The sequence below is a fragment of the Pavona decussata genome, unplaced genomic scaffold (assembly GCF_977016875.1).
Source record: "Pavona decussata unplaced genomic scaffold, jaPavDecu1.1 SCAFFOLD_198, whole genome shotgun sequence".
NCBI classification, from domain to species: domain Eukaryota; kingdom Metazoa; phylum Cnidaria; class Anthozoa; order Scleractinia; family Agariciidae; genus Pavona; species Pavona decussata.
The window spans coordinates 397,501-419,377 of NW_028145606.1; the positions used below are offsets into that span (position 1 = coordinate 397,501).

A 21,877-nucleotide genomic window follows, 5' to 3' on the forward strand; every position below is an offset into this window, starting at 1 on the left:
CCCCCCCCCCCCCCTCAAAAAAACCTTTTTTCGTTTTAGAATGCTTTGAAAGTGAAGCAAACTAGTTAGAGCGGTTTTCAATCGAGTAAGTGTCAAAAGTAATTTTGTTAGAAAAACTCACGGCACTTTTTCAACCAAGAAGAAGCAAAACTAAACCAATTGCGTCAGGGTGGCAAGCGTTTTCCCGCGCTTCAAGTCAGTAACATACATTTACTTGGAATTTTGATTGGTTCATTTTGCAGCTTACATCTGTTGTGATTGGTCAGAGTAATTACTTTCGTTTTGGTTTTACGACACTCAATTGAAAACTACACTATCAGCTACTGTATGTTTTGTAATGACACAGTCTTGGCCTTAAACCTATAAAAAAAAAAAAGAAAATACTCACTGCTGTTGGGTATGTCTCCAGGTCTGTGGCTCCATCACCAATCATAACCAAACTGAAAAGAAATATGAACCTAGAGTGAGAGATGTATCATGAAATCTGAAATAACCATCAACCTTTTACCAATGAAAGAATCTAGAGAGAATCTAGGTGAGAGAAGGATGGATTTACTCCAATCTGCTAAGAACAATTGTATAGGCATCCATCAGTCTAACAAGACTATGGAGACGCGCCTGAATATTCAATCCGATACAGCGTCGGGTTTGGCTGGACAAGCCAATCCTGGAGTGGCAGTCCTTCCTGCACTGACTGCAAGTGAAAGTGGTCTCTCTGACTGGGTCTGAGCCTTTCTCTTCATTCTCTTTGCCTCAGCCTGTTAGACAAGAGTCTCTCTAAACTGGGAGAGGCCCCCCTGCACCATCTGTCGCCAGGCCGGTCACTCTGAGACTAAGGCTTGCCAGGTGTTCAGGTTGATTCACATAAGAACAATACATGGATGAACATTCAACCCTAATTGTGCCCCAAGAGTGCCGACTATCAATTCTCCTTACATCATCACTACTAGATCAAACATCAGGGCCACCCAGCAGTTCATTTCAGTGGATCTAAGTTTTCTTTGGCAAGATATCAGCTCCAAATTTGTAACATTGGAAAACTAATTCCTTAGTTTTTTGGATGGGCAAATACCTCAATAATATTATTGAAATGTAAAGTAAGGTCAGCTAGCATTTTTGTATGGCCAACAACAGCTATTAGCTTATGCAAATATGCCTTTTAAAGGCCACCAAACCATCCAGAAACACAGGAGATCACTCTTTAAGTGTTTTGCTTTAATATTCTCGTTGGGTGGCCTTGAACGATACACGTTACGAGAAAATGGAAATGATCAAAGAATAACCCTTTAAGCCCTAACAGTGATTAACATCAAATTTCTCCTTGTAATATCAATGATTATTAAACCCTGTGGTCACGAGAATTAAAGATAACATCTTCCAAGGTGTGAATTTCTTTCATATTCCAATAACTTCTCCACAGTACTTTTATAAGAAAAGTATGGGTACAAGACAGGAGAATTTGTTCTTTGATATTAGGGGTTAAAGGGTTATTAAATGAAGGGCTTGCTGGAAAAAGGTTACAAGTGATGATTTGGCCTTTGGGACAGTATTATGGGACAGTTGTTTAAACAGAGTCTAACTTAGGCCCCGGCTTAAGACAATCAGTGGGCCTCCAAATCTGTTTACAAGTGCATTATTTTAAGTTGATAAATAGTTTTCTCTAGTCTGGGATGCAAGCCTTCTTGCTACCCTCAGCAACAGCCAATGTTTAGATATGATTGGTGGCAAAATTGAAAACAGCTTAGAACTTGGTTTTGTTAAACACCATCTAAACTATCCTTTAGTAACTAACCCAAAATGTCCTACTTTGTAGACCAATTTCACATTTGATAATTCACTTCGAGCAGTGACTCCACACCAACACTTACTTTTTGTAGCCATATCTTGCTTTCAAAAGCTTTACAACTAGCGTCTTTCCTCCAGAATCTGAGGTGGGCTCATTTTCATCAAAGCCAGCAAAATGACCTAGCATTGAGTAAATCAAGATACAGTAATAACATTAACATTTAGGCCAACTTGATACCTTGCACATTCATCAGTTTTGATTGAAACAAATTTCATCCAAGGTACACCAAAGCACATGAATCTGCTAACTGTGCAACCAGGATTTAAATAACACCAACGATCATAAATATTTCTTAGTGAACAACTTATATTTAATTACAGAAATTACCAAAAGAAGGTGCAAGACTTCATCTTATTATGGGAGACAACTTGATTTGGAAGGATGATATTTTGCAAACTTCTGTCTCAAATAAACCATTTTTCAACAAAAAAGGAGAAGCAATAAAAACAAACAAACAAACAAAATTTAATGTTCCAATTTTTTTCTGTCATAAGGTACTGATCATGTAGTTAAGTTGCATGATTACATTGGCATACCTTCGTCATCAAACAGAAGTCTGTTGGCAAAGACATTCTCGCTGGGAATATTCAGCTGTTTTGCAGCACGGTGTATAATCCTTTTAAATCCACCAGAGATGAGGTAAACAGCAATGCCTTGCTCATGAAGTGTTTGCACTAGTTCCCTATCAAATGTATATAAAATATTTTAATTTATTGTGAGATGATATTGATTTTTATATCAATATATCACACCTGAAAGTCAAAATATAACCTCACTTAATGGATTTCACTGTGCTTCTTTTCATGTTATTTTTGGACCAATTTAGTGGTAAATAAAGTCAACATAAAAGTTTCCTCATTTTGTGTCCTAAAAATAAAATAATAAAAATAAATGCTTTGTTTATAGTGGAAATGCACTTAGCTACCCAAAGGTAGTTTACAGGCATTCCATTCAGAGATAACGGGAAACAAATAATAATCAATGCGAACATAACATGTTAAAAATGATATTAAATATTTGATTGACATTATAAAGGATAAAATTCTACATAATAAACAATGCTTACTGTATTCCTGGCGTGAGCCGTAGAGGACTTTTCTCTATAAAACTCTCAAGCTAAAATAAAATAAAATTAAATAGAATTAGCAGGAAATTAAATAATTCTCGTATAAGTACCTGATGGCACAATAACGGTTCGAGAAAAAAACAAAGTGGAAACGCAAATTTGTCCAAATGGAACAGTTACTTCGGTTCCAATGAAAAAAAAAAAATTATGATTTTGTTTATATAGCGCCATTCCTACGCTCATGAAGCTTTACAAATATACCATTGTGTAAAACAATACAGTCAGTAATAAAATCTATATACGAAAAGAATAAGGTTTAATAAAACTATCTAAAGTTCAAAAATATTCACAATTTCTATAAAAAACAATGGGTAGCTGTCCACAAAATGTTCAAAGACATATATTTTAAGGCCTCTTTTGAGGCTCTCTGTAGAGTTTGACTTTCGCAAGGCAATTGGCAGACTGATCCACAACCTTGGGGCACATATACTAAAATAATGCTCTATCACCATAGGTCTTTGTGAAAGACCTCCACTGATGTACTCCAGAAGCAATACAAGAATGTAGAGCTAAACTATGACTAAGTTAGTTAGCATGGCTTATTGAAAATGCCATAATCTGATTGTTTCTTATCACGGACTATTTTCAAAAAACAAACAGCAAACTCAAAGTTTGCAGCAAAGCTAATGGAAACTAGAGGTCCACCAGGGAGTGAAACATGTCACTACCTCTTACAGGTCTTGAAACAACCAGGCAAATATTCAATTTCTAAATTACCATATCATAATGGTAGTTTCGTGGATCAACCAGTCAGTTTGCTTGAGCGTTATCATGCTATAACGAGTTTCACTTCCTTCGGCCTTTGCTAATGGCACGTAATTATTATATCAAGAAAAAGCTTGAAAGTTTTCTGAAGTTTTAATGTCATGTCTTCAATAAGCCTAACCTTAGCACTCGGATCACTGGCCCTATCAAGGAGATGGATTTTAATGAAGTTAAGGAGTTTGTCAGATGTGGTCACTTGTGAATTGTTGTTGATGAAAGGTTTAGACTATAGTGAGGTAATTGGGGTAAGGGTGCTTGACTATACTCAGCTTAAAGAGTAACAAATGGAGGAACTCCGAGGAACAATTTAAGTGAAATGCTATACATACCTTATCTCTGGAAACATTAATAATGCTCAATCTTTCTCTTAGGGCTGTTCTGAATGATATTCCTCCTCCCATTGCTCTCATAGTCCTGAAGAGATTTCAAGACCAGGAGAATTATTATCATAAACAGGTCTAAAGAATATATTGTAAATAAAGGCCACTTTGAGGTTGAGAAGGGGACTAGGTCAAGTTGTAAATTTTATCCAATTTATAATTTGACACCAACATATGAAAGACCACTTTAAGATTATAACATAGTGCGTGTGCTTCCCTGCCTAATTCCTATTGGTGCCATCATGGTACATTTCTCAACATATGCACAGCCGTGTGTCCATGAAATGACGTGTGCAACTTGCAGACAAACTCGGGTTTTGGTCGCTTACTGTTATATCCAAAGAAGCAAATTTTCATTGACAATTTCAGATGTAATTTTCTTGTTTAGACCATACCATTGTGGCGTGTACTTTGTAAACAGCTGAAAAGAATCTTTTCAGTACACCGTGCATTGAGAGAATTTTATAATCAATCACAAATAAAACCGGTTTTCCCCTTACTACTTTTTGATACTTCGTTGTCACTGCGTATATCGAGTTATGGATGCACTTGGGAAGTTTGGAGAGCACTCAAGCAACTCTTACACTTCTTTTGTGCTCTCCAAACTTCCTGCACGCATCCATAACTCAATAATACCCACGCTAAGCATGAACCAATTAGTTATTTGACCAAGTTTGGTACTGTTTAGTTGAATAACAGCCAAGTTATGGCAGGGTTGGAAACTTTAAGTACTTGCCATCTGGGCAAGTGAAGTTCATGGGCTTGGCACCTGCATTGGCGAGTTATGGACCTTGAAACATGATTACAAATCCATACAAATATCTCTAGTTTTGAGACAGCATCCCCCAAGACCACATAAACTCAAAATTTTTCTTATTTCTGGAATATACTTAAAAATTAATAACCGTCGTAATTTTCAACTCAGTTTCTTTGAAATGGTAGCTATCTGACAGGATTTACAGGGGTAACAAAAATGAACAACTTTTTAAGAATTTGAATTGTTTTGGGGGACACTGTCTCAAAATTAGAGACTTTTGTATGGATTTGAAACCGTTTTTTCAAGGTCCATAACTTGGTTGTTATTCAACTAAACAACACCAAACTTGGTCAAATGACTAATCTTAACATGATCTTTTATACGGTAGTGTCAGTTTATAAATTATATAAAATTTTCAACTTGAACAAGTCCCCTGCTCAACCTCAAACTGGCCTATAAATACCTAAAATATCTCTACATACATGTACCATGAAACTTGAGGGTTTGAACAACTTTCGAGGGGCCTATTTGTTATTTTTACTTGCTGGTTTTTGGACTTTGGCCTTACACTGTACTATGGTCAACCTAGTATACAGCATACACACAATTACAAAACAAGGGAGAAAAAAACAACAGAAAATAATGGAGATTCTGAGCACATTGTCTCCCAATAAAATAGAGACGATACAAAGGGCGGGTTATTACGTTGACAATTTTTTTCCGTAACAACTCTCTAGGAGGGGCAGTTAAATTTGATATTTGTATGTTCCCTTTCAAGTGAGGGAAATTAGCACTTTTAAGGGGGGAATTTACAGCCCCCTCCCTTGTCTCAGGGAATAGCTGATGATACAACATAGCTAAACCATGCAAGATCACAGCACAAATTTAAAACTTTTCCCTCAATAGTATTTTCCACTTTTTGGGCAGTATTTACCAAAGTAACAGATGGCATTAAAGCAAATTCATGAAGTTAACTGTACCTAGGTAACTGATACCTCAGTGAAACACTCAAGTGTCAACAAATTAAGGCCGGATTACTGAAAATTTCTCACACAGTTGGAAGAAATAATTCGGACTAGTTTACAGAATATGCCTTGTCTATCAGTACGGTCTTATTTTGCGGTTGTGTTAACATGAAAGCTATCGTACGTCCTGAAAAATGTTAGATTATCTTTGTTTGTTCAAACCATGTGAAAGGCCCGTGTTGGGTTTTCCCTGAAACAAGGTCAACAACACGGTTGAACCGCACACGCTCAAGATTTTGATAAAACAGTACACAAAATAACCAAGCAAAATTGTTAACTACAAAGATATCGGTAAACCGAAATTGTTTGACATCTTCCTTTAGCTTCGGTAAAAAAGAAAATCGATTTTGGCGCGTTAAAAAACAGGATTTGCCGGTTTACGTTTCCAATTCCAAATCAACTTTTAGCTTAGTTGGCCGAGCAAAAAATTACCCCGAGGGATCAGAATTGCGAAAACGTCGCTCAAAGGCCTTTGAAAATGAGTACGGTTTACAACCGTACGATGTTGCATCATCCGCGCCCGATCACAAAGGCTTTTAACCGGCGAATTGTGAATTTCACCGGGCGGTGAATAAATAAAATCAATAAAATAAGCTTATAAGCCAAGTTTGAATACCCAAACATAAAGCGCACTGAAAACGTTCAATGGTCAGAAAAGAACTAACGAAGTAACGGGGCTCAGAAATAAAGTTAACACCTACCACTGCGAAACTTCTTTTCCTCGACCACAAAATGCCGCAAGTTCGTCGATACCTTCGTCCATGATAACCGTGCTATCAACGTCAAAACAAACTGCGTCCGCTTTCCTCCATACTGTTTTAGCTTGTTGGATCGTCATTATCACAAAATATGGTACGTTCTTGACGCAGTTATTCAGGCGTAGCATCAAATTAGAAGTGAAGCGAAGTGAAATTTCTCACACATGAAGGGGCCATTTTATCTATGAAGGCCATCACTCGTGCCCAGGCTCCTGGGAAATTACTGATCAAAATTCAAAGTAAAAATACTCTGCTGGCTGCTCTCATTCAGATTGGAAAAAAAGGAAAAAATTGTGAATCAATGAACGTCATAAATAAATACAACTTTAAAATCTGCAAAACACAACCTTTATTTATTTTAATTAAGATTTATTGAAACATGAAAATGGGTAGTATCTTGGTAAACTTCGCATAAGAGCCAAAGAAATTAGAAATTGACTCGCCACAGCTTTCCCAGTCCGTGGAGTGATTTTACGTTGAGTTCGTGGCACGTGGTGTATTACGTAATCCCTTCAACCTTCCAGATTCCATTGCCCAGTAAAATAACATACATGGTCCATAATAACAAAGTAAGGTTATTACACTGCACTGCAATTATCATAATTGCAACGGAATGTTTTTATTAAGTAATCTGAAAAATGTCCTTACTTGCTTCGAACGTTTAACGTACTTTTTTGGGAGGCGGGGGGAAGAAAGGGTACATTCGGTAAGTCTACTCACGCTAAAATGTACTGCCTATGATGTTCTCGCGTCGGGTCGTGCATCAAGAGTGACTTAATGGGGCTGAGCCAAATCGGAAACACGTGGATCCTGGATATACTGCTTGACTTTCAGCGCGATTAACAGGCGACCTGTAGAGTACCTGAGAATGCAGGAAGGTGTCCTCGCAAGTCCGAAGAACTAACCGGGCCCGACAAGTGTTTTTTTTTTTTTTTTTTTTACTAGATTTTCCAAATTGGTTATTTCGATCCCAGTCAATTGTCAATCAATAAACATCCTCTGAAGAGGAGAGACCCTGGGAACGAGGTTTTATCGATTGGCGGTATTTTTATTGCAACTTTATTTTCTCGGACCTGATGCAGTGTTGAGCTTGAAATGAGGTTATCGGGTGACTGATTTACAGTAACAAGAAAAGAAAAGCAGAAAATTAAATGAAAAGAACTGAAAGGAAAGGGAAACAAAGAAAACAAATGAAATTCCAGTGTTAAACCGTCCCAGAATCACATGGCGGTTAATACGATCTCTCAGATGAAAATGAAAAACAATGAATACTGGTTCAATAGCAGCTACAAAATATCAGCTCAAGACTACATCATTATATATAAGGGGGTTAGTTTCCAAAGAAATTGAGATGCTGCGTCGGTGGGAAAGAAGAAATCTTGATTTTATAACACCAAATATCATTTTAACGCCTTACTGCGGGAGCTCCTGCTCACAACCACCACATTCTCAATTTCCTCTTAATGAATCATGCTACTACGAAAGCCGAGGAGGGACTTCCGACTTCCGACTTCCGACTTCGGACTTCTGACTTCTGACTTCTGACTTGCGACTTCCGACTTCCGACTTCCGACTACCGACTTCCGACTTCCGACTTCCGACTTCCGACCTCCGACTTTTTTATTTTTTTTATTTTTTATTTATCATCATTGCATTATTTTACCATCATTGTACTACAATGATTAGGTATAAAATATGTCCCCTCACTGTCTTGTTCTAACTCCCTGACGAAGTCTGCGTTATCAGACGAAACCGGTAGGAGATAATAAAGAAGTTGACAAGATCTGTTGCTGTGTGCTGCTCTCTAGAGTTTATTTCAAAAAAATAAATAAATAAAAAATAAAATAAAAAAAATTTAAAAAAAATTAAAAAAGAAAGTCGGAAGTCGGAAGTCAGAAGTCCGAAGTCAGAAGTCGGAAGTCGGAAGTCGGAAGTCGGAAGTCGGAAGTCGGAAGTCGGAAGTCAGAAGTCGGAAGTCAGAAGTCAGAAGTCGGAAGTCGGAAGTCGGAAGTCGGAAGTCGGAAGTCGGAAGTCGGAAGTCGGAAGTCAGAAGTCAGAAGTCCGAACTAGGAAGTCGGAAGTCTCTCCTCGGCTTTCGTATGCTACACATCTCCGCGGTTTGTACAGCCTCGTTCCCAGAGCCTACGATCTTTTGGTCAGCGGTTGGATCGTAGGTACCACTCGTTCAACAATTTTAAAAAAAAGATGGAGCTCTGGGGACGAGAATGCGGCTTGTACAACACCTCACGCATGCACACAGCCATATTACTGCTCGGACGATATTGCTGTCCATGCTTCCACTCCCCGGGGACCTACCCGGGTGAAATGACTGTACGCATACGCACATTCTGGCCTAGACCGCGAAGAGTCGACTGCGAGCGGTCTCTGTTTTGCTCGAGAATCAGAACGCAAGATATTCGAGGGGCGACTGAGACGCGCGCGCGAGCGGCAGAGCTGCGAGTAGCGCGGGCGCCGGAAGGCGAATCGCCCCTCGAATATCTTGCATTTTTCCTCGTGGATTCTCGAGCAAAAGAGAGACTGCTCGCAGTCTAATACTGCCCATACCATGGAGCTATGTAACCGTTGCAGTTTTTTCGTCAACAGATTGAAGAACTGAATTCAAACTTTTCTTCAAAGGTTTCGTTGACGTAAGACTGTCACAATAGGTTTTCTCAAGAATGTTGCTTACTTTACTGATATAAGCAGATTTATATTTTGTATGAGTGGAAATACCGAGCAAAGATAAATATTTCCAATTTCCTTTTGATTCCTTTCTTTCCGTCTCTTTTCTTTTCCTTTTGATTCTTTTCTATTCTTGTGTTATCTTCTATTGTTTTTTTTTTATGGGTGGGGGAACGCTTTGAAGTGTTTCAAATTCTGTTATTGTAGGCCAAGAACTTATAACTAGGAGTGGCGAGCGTCTATCTGTATTGATTCCTTGAGTCAACCCTTTCAATTTCCTGCGTCGATTTATTTTTAGCAGTGCTTTACGCGCGAAAAGGCATGACGTACGATAATTTCATTGCCATTGCCCTTTTTTCCGGATATTTTTTGAGATTTTTAGAAGTTTCCGAGATATTTAGAAAATTTTAAAAAATTTTAAGACATTTAGAAGATTTCGGGATATTTAGGAAGATTTATATCTTTTTTGGCTGTTTTCCAGCTTTTCCTCGCTATTTTCTTGACAGAATTCTCTGTCATAGTCGTTATACACACGATAGACATACCAACTGTTTACCACATTAGTGCGAAAACATTAAACTTTGCATCCATGTTGTTTTGAAAGTTGTTTATTTCCATAATACTAGTGTAGACAATGTCTGACATACTTTTCAGCTTCCGCTGGGGTAAATTTTGGCATAAGGGATTCAAAATTGGCTTATTTTTAAAATAAAAATACGAGATATTTCGAGGATTTTTCGAGATATTTAGAATTTTTTGGGGGATATTTAGACATTTTTTGAGAATTTCTGGAAAGATATATTTGGGCGATTTTACGTGATATTTGTGTAAAGGCCTAGTTGAAGTGCAGGCGTTCCAAAAGTCCCCTGGGACCCGTTCTAAAATTAAATATATTCCGAAAAGGGTTGACTCCAGCCCTTAGTATGAAAGAGGCTCCGTGTCTTCGGTTGCTACGTAGGCCCTTAATTCTTTTTAGTGCCAAAATCTGAGAGCCCACGCTACTTTATGAAGGGCGCCTGGTATTCATTGGAGCTCTCTTCACGATGCACAGAAAAAGGGGAAAGGTACGATCAGAAGAGCTTTTTTGACCACCTGGGCTCGGTTGTTCGAAAGCCGATTAACGCTAATCCCCGATTAAAAGTTAACCAAGGTTCTCATTTCGCTCGTTAAAAATGTTTTAGAAAGCTAATTTTAAGCTTATGGCAAGGACGGTGCCTACTATTGTTACTGCGCATACGTTCTGTGCATCTCGAGATACTCGGGTTTCCTATGGGTGGTGCCTACTAATACAGGAATATTTTTGCGCGGTTTAAAAATATACGGAAAAAGCAGAACTTCGCAAATGCTTTTGGTATCTCATAAGAAAATTGGGGGTAGCCATGTATTTTTCAGAGATAATTAAGCGTCAATTTAGGAAAAAATCCCATACATTGCTTTATATTTTGGCGCTTTTTAGAGATATTATGGCTTAGTTATCTCTGAAAAATGTATGGTTACCCCAAATTTTCTTTTTGGATTCCAGTAGCCCTTGCTAAGATCTGCTTTTCCCGCATCACGGTCATAAACCGGACAAAAACACTTCGGTATTAGTAGGCACCGTCCTTGTCGAGACACGTAAATGACATACCGTTTAGAATTACTCAACTGTGTTTTGAGACACCAATTTATTGTTTATCAGCTGGGGACTAAACTAATCATTTTTTCTTGTAAAAATTCATGCACTTAAGGAAACAGTTACTTTCAATCAACAGATTTAGAAAAAAGATGAAAAAAAAAAAAAACAAGTTTATGCATGCTTTACATTGTAAATTTCGTTATATTAACATGACCCACACGGGACTACAATACCATTAAACTACATGGAGATCAAAGGATTAGAGGATCAGCTCTTACGAGTCCGTCCTGATTTAACACCCGTGGGGGGGGGGGGGGGGGGTACTCCCTTATAAGAGGCTAACGGGGATGTGCCGCTGGATGGGGTCGCATTTTCACGACTGGATTGTCTAGAATGGGGTTGCATTTTCAATAGAGTTACTAGAATGGGGTCGCACATTTTCGGATTTTTGGGGTAAGAAAATTCTATTAAGTAGGGATTCAAAATGGTCTCGGTTAAAAAGTTCAGAAAGTTGTTGTTTATTAAATGTAACAATGACCTCGCATTACATTCCGTTCTTGAGAGTAGATGCATAAATAGAAAATGACTTAGTTGGGATCGCGAAAATTACATTTTCCCAAAAAGTGACTAAGATGGGGTCTATAACTGGCCACAAAATAGACTATAATGGGGCAGGGGCTCTGAGAGGCCAGCGGCACATACCCAGCAAAACTGAACCCAAGTACCCCCCCCCCCCCCGATTTAACAACGAGTCAGTACCGTTTATTATACATCAATCATGATGAAGTTCAACCTGGCATAACGTTTGCTCCACAAAGTGAACTGACTAACAAGTGACTACTTAATTATAATGAACGATTAAATATTTTCGGTAGCCTGAGAGAATGATTGAATCGCTTGCTATAAAAGCGAGAACGTCTATGAGTGCAGCAGTTTGTATATAGCCTTATTCGTTTCATCTACAGTCTTGAGAATTAGCTCTATGCTGTCTTCCAGGTTTTTCACAGAACTCTTTAGAGCGTCAAGACTTGATTTGCACTTCTGACTGTGCTCTATGTTTGCCGCAAATTTCTTGTAGATCTCGTCTAAATCCTGGGTCTTCCTCTCTCCCAGTTCTCCATCTATTTGTGCTAGTTGGGCGGCCATTACCACGCTCCACACGATTAGGTGCTCTTCGTTGTTCGCGTAGGCGTTTGGCACGTAGATTTTATACTGCTTTTGACCTCGATCAAAAGCAATTTCAAACCTTCCTTCTCGAGATCTTCTTACGATGCCACTGGTCATTGACAGCAGGATGCCCCCTTTAAAGTCTGGGGAGTATTTGAGGTTTCCTTCGAATTTCTCAATCATATCTTTTGATACGGCGCCTTTCTCAGCCTTTACCTCGATCATGATCTTGTGGCCATTTGGAGTTTGGGCTTCGATGTCTCCTTTCCCGAAAGGCGAGCTGTATCAAGGAAGGTATAGTTTTGGAGATGATCTCTCAGGATTTTTATTACGTTCCATTCAGCGCGAGCACCTTTGTTGCTGGGTTTCTCCAAAGAGTTGGATATGGAATCCAATTTTTGTTTCCACTCCCCCAACTGCTCTTTTACTCGAGTTTCTGAACCTTCGACCTCCTGATGTACTTGTGTTTTTATCGATTCAGCTGAAGTAGTTATAGCACTGTTCAAAATGTCTAGAGGCTGTACCTTTTGTGCTACTGTGTCAACTCTGCGTGTTAACTCATCTTTGATTGTGATCATGTGTTGAGAAACCTCTTGCTTCAAACCCTCCACGTTCTTTGTAAAGTTGCCCATGTGGGTGCTGACCGCCTCTTCGACGTTTTCTTGTACTTTTTTAACTTGCTCCTCAACTTGCTTCTCGATTCGTGCAACACTGTCGTGCACTGGTTTCATTTTGGAATCAAGGGCATCTTCCACAATCTTCTGGTTAACTTCTAAACGTAAACTGGCAGATTCTTTGACTTTCAGACCAAGCTCAAATATTTTGACGAGGTCGTTGTCTGAGTAATCTTGAACCCAGCTGTCATAGTTGGCCATATTAAGTTTGATATAGCGTATAGTTGGGCCCATCTCTCCTGACCGAGATTTCTTGGGAGAAGGCTCTCCGTTGTCTGATGCCATTTTCAGCGCTAAACTTCGGCGAACGTTCACTGTTCTTTGGATTTCGCGATAATAGGAGGCAGTTCAAGGAACGGCTAGTTCGCGGAAAAGACTCATTCTAAGAAACTGAAAGCGATTTTATTCACTGTAATTAATCTTCCGTATCCCGCTCTTTGTCTTATTCGTTCATGATTGGCAGTCGATTGTGTGATGCATTCAGATGCAAAATCTATTGTCACAATTTCCAGAACTGATGACCATATTTGGAACGCACTAGACGAAAGTCAATATTTCTATTCCTACCTGTGATTGGCCCAAATACATCACGTGACACAAATGCCCAAACTAATAATAGCAGATGACATTTTCAAAGTGAAATGACTAGATTTTTTTACAATTTGATTCGCTTTAAGGTGAAAGACATTGCATTATTTCCAAAACTTCAAGACGGAAGAGTATTTTGCTGCCGTAAAACATAGGCCAGGACACATTTGTCAATAAAGCAGTGCCGAAAAAACACTAAAAAGTTAATACTCAACGCGCACGGCTTTTACTGAAAGGATTTGAAAGTCACGCAATAACCTTTAGTCGGCTCCCACCCATCTCTTTCCGAGCTTCCTTCTCGGGAAACTGTTTGTTTCTCGGGACAAATTCTGTGCTTATCTCGTACCCAGATCTCCCATAGTCACAAGCCTGCAATGGGATCTGGATACGAGATTTATTCCCTGTATATTTTCGCCAAAAATAAGGGTAAACTTCCGCAGTTTCCGAGAACAGAAACAATAGATAATTTCTGGGCTGCGACTAGATTGATCGTGATTTCCGGTTTCTCTGCAAAGGTGTGGCTTTGAATGAAAAGTTCCCTCGACAGGGGCTCCGTTAAGTTGGTCCTTTGGCATCCAGGATCCATTACAAAACACGTGATTTGGGACATCAAGATAGTCAGTACTTCAATCTCATTTTGTTTTCATTTTTGCGTCATACATAGCACCCTTCACTCTAATTGTAATTTCTATTTATTAGGAGTGCAAAATCCTGTACGGTTTATTCTTATACTATCTCAGAAGCGTAGAGGTTGTACGCGATTTGCTAAGCTATTAAAATGAAACATTCAATCGGTTTAGCTGTCACTGTTTAACACAATCTCTAAGGCTATAACATTTTACCTATTGATAAATGTATGAGTCTTCACTGAGTTCTACTTTGCTTGCTTGTTGACTCACGGTAGATGGCTTCACTGTCCTCACGTGTCAGCCTTTAAGCAAGTTTTCCAATTTCCTCCTTGTGATGCCAACAGTTTTCATAAAAGAATCCAAATTTTTCTTCAAAGATTCCGTTGACTTTTCAAGAGCTTGAAGGTTGTCACGACAGGTTTTCTCAAGATCTTTGCTTTCTTTAAACTCATCGAAGAGTTGTTGAAGTTCCTGCACCTGGGTGGTTCTCAGCTCTCCATGCACAGCCTGCGCCAACTCGTCGGCCAGCAGCACGCTCCAAACGACAAGATGTTCTTCCTTGCCCGCGTTTGGTACATAAATCTGATATTGATTTGTATCAAATTTCACTTGAAACTTTCCATGAGACGCTTTGTTAGCGATTCCAGTCTTCATGGAGAAAAGGATGCCCACTTTGACACCAGGAGAGCTTGCAAGGTCTTCTTTAAATCGATCAACTTCGGTAGTAGGCACGTTAGCGCTTGCTCGGTTTTTCACCTCAATCATGATCTTACTCTGCCGGGGAGTTTCTGCTAGAATATCTCCACTTCTTGGTTGTTTCGACACGTCAGACACAGTGAAGTTAGGGAAATGTTCTTGCAGGATGTTTATCACTTGCTTTTCAGCAGCTGAACCTTTTACTTTCGGCCTTTCCAGCGACCTTGATATTTCGTTTAGCTCTGTTATGGCAGACTTGATATCACCAGTGAGCCTTTCCTCGGATTTTTCTAGCCGCTCCTTAAGCCTTTTCTCGGACTCTTTTATTTTGCTATCTAAGGTGTTAAGCTCGGACGCTTTGCTCACAACATCATTCACTTTCTTTACGAACGCTGTCTCGATGCTTCCAATGTCCGTTCTTACATTATCTTTGAGGGTCCGCACCTCCGAAGACATCTTATCCACTTGCTTACCAACATCTCGACTGACGCTTTCTTGCATTTTCTGCAGCTGATTCTTCACTTCAGTTTCAATGCTCGCTACGTTTTCCTTGACTGGTTCCATTTGTGAACTGAGCGCTTTTCCCAAGAAGTCTTGGCTGACATCAACAGTCAACATGGTGGATTCTTTGATTTTAAGTCCGATCTCAAATATATTGACAAGTTCCGCATCCGAGAGCTTTCTTACCCATTCTCCATACTTTGTCATGTCCAGCTCGATACAACGACGATCACCATCAGGGTCTTCACCATTCGTATCATCTGAACGACGTCGTTTGGCGATCGGTTCGGCCATGTTAGAAGTGTTTGCCTGCCTTGGTATATTTCTCTCTTATGTCTAGCACGAACAAATTCGAGGAAATCGGGTTTCTCGGAAATAAACAATAGTTCGGACTTTGTTCCCTTAAGTTTTGTGATTGGTCCTCGATCGACCTATATAGAGTGTTTTCACATGACGTCACGGCGGCCATGTTGGTGTCCCAAAACAAAGAATTGGCGGCCATGTTGGTGTCCCAAACTAAACCTCTGGGAATCGAACTCTATTTTTATAGACGATGAGAAGTCCAAAGACTACTGCAAAGCTGACACAACGTAATATATTTTAAAACAATATTTCGGCTGGCCAAACCAGCCTTCTTCAGGTTTAGATGTTACTAAATTATATAAATGAAATTACAATATTATATTATGGAGGATGTTGCAATACATGGGAGCGGCGGAAATGACGTTTACAAGGTGGTACCAAAGGATGAGGAAATAAGTAAAATAAAATAAAAAATTACAATTCATCACGTGACTGTCACCGCTCCTAATAGCACTAATTCACCACGGGGATCTTTCCGCTGTGGACAAAATTGCGCCACTTGTCCTTACATTACTAACGGTCTTAAACATTACACATTTTCTTCCACAGGCGAAACCCGTAACATCACTTCACACATAACCTGTAATACCAAAAATTTAATCTACATGGTACAATGTAACCGCTGCCATTTACAATACATAGGTGAAACTAAGCGACGTCTCAAAGACAGATTCAACGGACATAGACGCCCAGTTGACAAAACTAACATTACATCCAAACCAACCACTGTTTCTGAACATTTTCTTTCTCAACCTAACCACTGCCACACTGACATGCAACTAATACCACTTGAAGTTATCTACTCCTCACGTGATTCAATCAGAAAAGCCAGAGAGTCTTTTCTTATAGATTTAGCGGGGACCTTGGAACCCCACGGTTTGAATAGACGTGATGAATTGTAATTTTTTTATTTTATTTTACTTATTTCCTCATCCTTTGGTACCACCTTGTAAACGTCATTTCCGCCGCTCCCATGTATTGCAACATCCTCCATAATATAATATTGTAATTTCATTTATATAATTTAGTAACATCTAAACCTGAGGAAGGCTGGTTTGGCCAGCCGAAATATTGTTTTAAAATATATTACGTTGTGCCAGCTTTGCAGTAGTCTTTGGACTTCTCATCGTCTATTTTTCAAGTTTGGCTGATTAGATCTCCTGTGAGATCCAACGTGCAAGCAAGCAGGATCTTCGTTCACGGCTTTTGCAGTTTTTAAAATTTTCTATTTTTATGCAAATAAATTCTTCAATATGGCCGGTAGTCACGTGATAATCTCGTACCCCGATCTCAGTCGTCGGTTCGGGAATGTCGAGATCTGGGTACGAGATTAGTCACGTGAATGAAAACGCTTTATATAGCTTGCAGCAAGGTTCTATTTGCACCTTGCTTGAGTTGCGTTTTCAACAAGCGGGACTTGCTTACATGATCAACAAAACCATTTTCTCATGTCCAGCTCGATACAACGACGGTTAGGGTCTTCACTGTCGAATGACGTCGTTTGGCAATCGGTTCCTCCAAGTTAGAAGGCGCATAGATTACTCTCTACTCTCTCATGAATGATTTCTGAGAAATTAGGTTTCACAGAAATATACAATAGCATTTTGGCTCCGATGCATAATTAGCATCTTATTAAGTCTGTCTTTACTTTTGTACCTTTAACCTGCAGCAAGATTCTACTTCCGTTTCCTTTCGCTTGGTAAAACATTCTTTGTTTGGGTCTATTTGACAAGCAGAGGGCGGGTAGGGAAGTGGACAATCGGGTGCCCGCGCCCGATTCCCCACGCCCCTTCCTCTCTGTAGCCCCTTCGCGCGCGCACCCGATTCCCCTCCTCCCTCCCCTCGCGCGCGCGCTCGATTCCTCTCCTCCCTTCTCCTTTTTAGCGCCTGCCACTCAAGCTAGCACAAGTCGAGCGCCGACTTATTTATGACAAGATGCCTGCTATACTGGCATTACGCGTGATGCTGGGGCTGATTCATTTATTCCAATTGCATGTTTCGCAGATTTATAAAACAATCCTTGCCAATGGAATAGTTTGAGTCACGAAGATCGCGTTACGTTGTTTCCCTTGTGTTACGCTACTCAGGGTTTCAAGGGAAATTGCGGGAATTCCATTGCGATAACGTAAGCTTCTCAATGACCTCTTTTCTGTCTGCAATCGTGGTCTAAGACTGGCAAAGAAAGCACGATTCCTTCGCCAGGAACTCTCCAATTTCCACCGTTTTAGATGTCGAGTGCTTCTTAGAAGTTATTCTTTCGATTCACCGCTTCAAAATGGTGAAATTTCCGTTTGAAACCGGCAAACTTGAGTCCAGAACATGTTAACAATATCGCGCCACAAATTTAATCCGTTTTTGATAAATATATCAAATGATGCTTTGACGTCACACAGGTAGGGCTGAGTGGGTCCCCTCCCTCGCAATATAAGCGACAAGAATGGATTTTGATTGGCCTGCTTTTGTTGAAGACAATCAGAACAATTCATCCCGAGAAGGAGAGGGGAGAGTTTAATGAATAAATTAATATACAGATTTGTGGCTACGAGGAAAAAGAAATCGTCCCGTTTTTAGACACGGTATGCCCCCTCAGGGCATCCCGCGTAATAAACAAAGTGCAGATTTAACCGCCCAGGACACTCAGATTTTGGGAACGAAGAAAACTGACGCCCCAGAAAATATAAAGCGGGGGAAAAAGAAAAGAATGCTACATGGAAGCTTCCATCTTTCACAAAGTAAATTTACTTTTCAATTGCATTGTATTATTCTTAAATTCGACTTTACAATTCTTTACTTGATGTTTGCCTTGTGATTGGTCCTAATACTCACACACTTTGTTGATGCAGATAGTCACAAAAGTCAACGAAGAACAAACAAGCATTGCTCCTCGTATGTCCATTAACCTCGTACAAGACGCTACAGTTTTCCGCAATCACCAAAGCATGAAGCGATAGGTTTTCCCACAAATGCCCATTTAGCTTGTCTCGTTCGTTCGCGGGTCTCTTGCCCCAAAGTTTCATTTCATAGGTCACCATCTAACTGTCACAGATCTTCCTTCTGAAACTGAGCATCCTTGAGACGTGAAGTGAAATACGATGGTTCTGTGATCTGCCGTAGCGCTTGTTCAGATGTACGCCATGAACACTGCGGGTTCGTTTCTGATCTAGCAGTCTTCTCTCCGTGGCGGTGTGGGGCTGCTTCACTCCAATACCTGTTGGTATCTCCTTGTTCTGGTTTCTCCGTCTTAAGACTTGCTGGAATGTGGTGGTACAAGACCATTCAACTGAGTTGCATGACCACTCTCCGCCAACCATTCCTACAGCAAACAAAATTACACTTGTCATTCACAGTATGCACTTGCTAAAAGTCAGCTAGACAACTTCTCCCCGATTAAAACTTTCCACTTGGAAAGTTTGAAAAACGAACCGCATCACGGAAAGAACTGCTTAATACTTTTGAATTGAGCGGTCAAAATTACGGGTTTTAGATTCCAAAGTTAGAATAATTTTGTAATTTAAAACACAACCGTTTCACAGAAAAGTACTGCTTAGCAGTATTAATTTGAATGGTCACGCTTTGAAGATTACGTCCTTTAAGACCACAATAGGTTACTCAAGGCTTAACATTTACCATTCGTTACACCAGCTGACTCAATTTAACCCTTTAAGCCCTAACTGACATTGATCAGCATCGAATTTCTCCTTGTAATTCCAATGCTTATTCAACACCTGAGGTCATGAGATGAATTTTCTTGATATTTGAATAACTTCTCCACAGTACTTTTATGAGAAAAGTATGGGGACAAGAGAAGAGAATTTGACATTTGGTATTTGGGGCTTGTTCTAGCCGGAAGTGTAAACTTAACTAATCGGCGAGGTTTCATGTTTCCCACCATCCCGAGCGCTTTCTAGAGGCCACAGTTCCTACACGGACCTCACCTGAAATCTGTCTTTTACGTCTTTCTGTAGCTGTCTCCTTTGTGGTTTACTCAGTGATGATGTTTTCACCAATTGATACCAGTTGTTTATAGCCCTGCAGAGTAAACAACGTAAAACAGTCGTCGTTACTTAAATTGAGCAGTTGCAGCTTTACAGTAAAGCCAACCTCATAAACTGCTGCGTTTTCCATGCATCGCCTTCTCTTTCATAAAAGTGGGTCGGTCGATCGAGTTAAAAATTGCTAAGTAGGAAGGTCTGGTTGCCAAAATAGGTTGAAAACGCACGCATGCCCGAAAAATACACTCCACTTAGGTTTACATCAGCGCGATTGATTACCAACGTAGGTCTCTCATGCACTGAAATATATATATTTTTTCTAGTCCGAGTCTGCCTTTGTCGCTGACTGATAAAATGCATCTTTCTTAAAATTAATTGTTTCATGGGAAAACAGAGCACTAGATATAACTTTAAATAATTCAAGTGTTTAGGATCACCTCTCGGCATAGATAAACTAAAAGGAAATTATTTGATTAAAGCACAACCACATTTTTTCGGGAGAGGAATGGCTGGTCCCTGAATTAAAGAAAAGACTTCCGACTTCTGACTTCTGACTTCCGACTTCCGACTTCCGACTTCGGACTTCGGACTTCTGACTTCCGACTTCCGACTTCCGACTTCCGAGTTCCGACTTCCGACTTCCGTCTTCCGACTTCCGACTTCTGACTTCTGACTTCCGACTTTTTTTTTTAATTTTTTAATTTTTAATTTTTACATTTTTTTTTTAAATAAACTCTAGTGAGCAGCACACAGCAACAGATCTTGTCAACTTCTTTATTATCTCCTACCGGTTTCGTCTGATAACACAGACGTCGTCAGGGAGTTAGAACAAGATAATGAGGGAACATATTTTATACCTAATCATTGTAGTGCAATGATGGTAAAATAATGGAGACAGGCCAAACACGACTCCTATTGGTCGAGATAAGAAGTACATGACCTTTAAAGTTTTGCTCTCACGAGGACGTCTTTCAAAGATCTCCCTTTTCTGTACGAAAGTAGGGGAGGTTCTTTGTAGATCTCTCTTAGCAGAGGCTGGTTTTCTATCGAATGCAATTTACTCATAATGAATGGTTTTTAGGTTAGGCACGGATGGGCGATATTCCGTAACAAACGGCAAAATGTTTTTCCGCGTTTTTTGTTTGTTATGTAGTTCCGACATTCTTTCGCTGAAATTGACTTCTGAGAGAGTTTTATCTATAAGGTTATCGGGGTAACCTTTGTTGCGTAGTCTCTGTTGTTTGAATAGAGTGATGTTTTCTTCAAATTTTGTTTTTGAAGAGTTTGTTCTGAGAAGTCTTAAGGCTTCGCCTTTGATAAAGCCTTTCCTGACGCCTGGAGGGTGGCAGGAAGAAAAATGCGTGTACTGGAACGTTTCTGTCGGTTTGAAGTGCGTGCGCACGTCAAGTTTTGATTCTTTTTTTAATTTTCCGCCCTTCTATTTACAGGTGTCAAGGAAAGTGATTTCAATATCTGATATTTCAGCCGTGAATTTTATGGTCGCATGATTGTTGTTGGCTAGCTCTATAAAAGTTTGGATTTCATTTTTGCTTACGTTCCATAGAGAGAAGACATCATCGATGCATCTCTTCCATGTAAGCGGTTTTGTAGCACTACGGCCAATTTTTTCTGTTTCGATCTCTGCCATGAAAATATTGGTAAAGGATACTGCCATCTTTGTACCCATCGCGGTCCCGTGTCTTTGGAGGTAATTTTTTCCATTAAAGATTTAACGTTAAGATTTAACGTTAAATCAGTTAGCCCCAAAATTAAACATTGCGCATTTTCAGGGTCACGCAGGATTTCCGTCATATCCTGCACGTAATGCTTTTTGGGTGTTTTTTCGCTGTTCACACCCTTGTTGGAACGTGATTTGTACTACAATGATTAGGTATAAAATATGTTCCCTCACTGCCTTGCTCTAACTCCCTGACGAAGTCTGTGTTATCAGACAAAACCGGTAGGAGATAATAAAGAAATTGACAAGATCTGTTGCTGTGTGCTGCTCACTAGAGTTTATTTCAAAACAATAAATAAATAAAAAGTTAAAAAAATTAAAAAATTAAAAAAAAAAGTCGGAAGTCTGAAGTCGGAAGTCAGAAGTCGGAAGTCGGAAGTCGGGAGTCGGAAGTCGGAAGTCGGAAGTCAGAAGTCCGAAGTCGGAAGTCGGAAGTCGGAAGTCGGAAGTCGGAAGTCAGAAGTCAGAAGTCGGAAGTCGGAAGTCGGAAGTCCTTCCTCGGCTTTCGTATGCTACACATCTCCGCGGTTTGTATAGCCTCGTTCCCTGAGCCTACGATCTTTTGGTCAGCGTTT

At 39.8% G+C, this 21,877-nt stretch overlaps 3 protein-coding genes, 2 long non-coding RNA genes and 1 pseudogene across 5 annotated transcripts in view; 1 reads left to right on the forward strand and 5 right to left on the reverse strand.

The window, feature by feature from the left end:
- LOC146461420 (phosphoserine phosphatase-like) overlaps positions 1–6,862 on the reverse strand; it is an 8,147-nt gene extending 1,285 nt beyond the window's left edge. The window contains exons 1-6 of the mRNA XM_085086832.1: positions 6,601–6,862; positions 4,067–4,151; positions 2,913–2,962; positions 2,383–2,528; positions 1,869–1,965; positions 389–440 (exon numbers count right to left, since the gene is read on the reverse strand). Coding sequence (XP_084942958.1) covers positions 389–440; positions 1,869–1,965; positions 2,383–2,528; positions 2,913–2,962; positions 4,067–4,151; positions 6,601–6,785 — 615 coding nt within the window. The 5' untranslated portion in view covers positions 6,786–6,862. The remainder of the gene's footprint in view (positions 1–388; positions 441–1,868; positions 1,966–2,382; positions 2,529–2,912; positions 2,963–4,066; positions 4,152–6,600) is intronic.
- The window catches only part of LOC146461409 (uncharacterized), a 212,028-nt gene that overhangs the window by 149,658 nt on the left and 40,493 nt on the right, over positions 1–21,877 (forward strand). The gene's annotated exons all lie outside the window — the stretch shown is intronic.
- LOC146461421 (uncharacterized) lies at positions 10,985–13,366 on the reverse strand (annotated as a pseudogene).
- LOC146461422 (uncharacterized) lies at positions 10,985–16,789 on the reverse strand. The gene is made up of 2 exons (XR_014857393.1): positions 16,260–16,789; positions 10,985–11,076 (listed from the first exon to the last, which is right to left on the reverse strand). It is a non-coding gene; the product is annotated as an uncharacterized LOC146461422 (long non-coding RNA).
- On the reverse strand, positions 14,058–15,576 carry LOC146461423 (uncharacterized). Its single transcript, XM_085086853.1, has one exon. It carries the CDS (start codon positions 15,501–15,503, stop codon positions 14,310–14,312), a length of 1,194 nt encoding a protein of 397 aa, XP_084942979.1. The 5' UTR covers positions 15,504–15,576; the 3' UTR covers positions 14,058–14,309.
- On the reverse strand, positions 18,289–19,873 carry LOC146461424 (uncharacterized). The gene is made up of 2 exons (XR_014857387.1): positions 19,508–19,873; positions 18,289–18,885 (listed from the first exon to the last, which is right to left on the reverse strand). It is a non-coding gene; the product is annotated as an uncharacterized LOC146461424 (long non-coding RNA).

Coding starts and splice junctions, on each gene's coding strand:
- LOC146461423 (XM_085086853.1), bottom strand. CDS start 15,503: ATGGCCGAACCGATCGCCAAACGACGTCGTTCAGATGATACGAATGGT.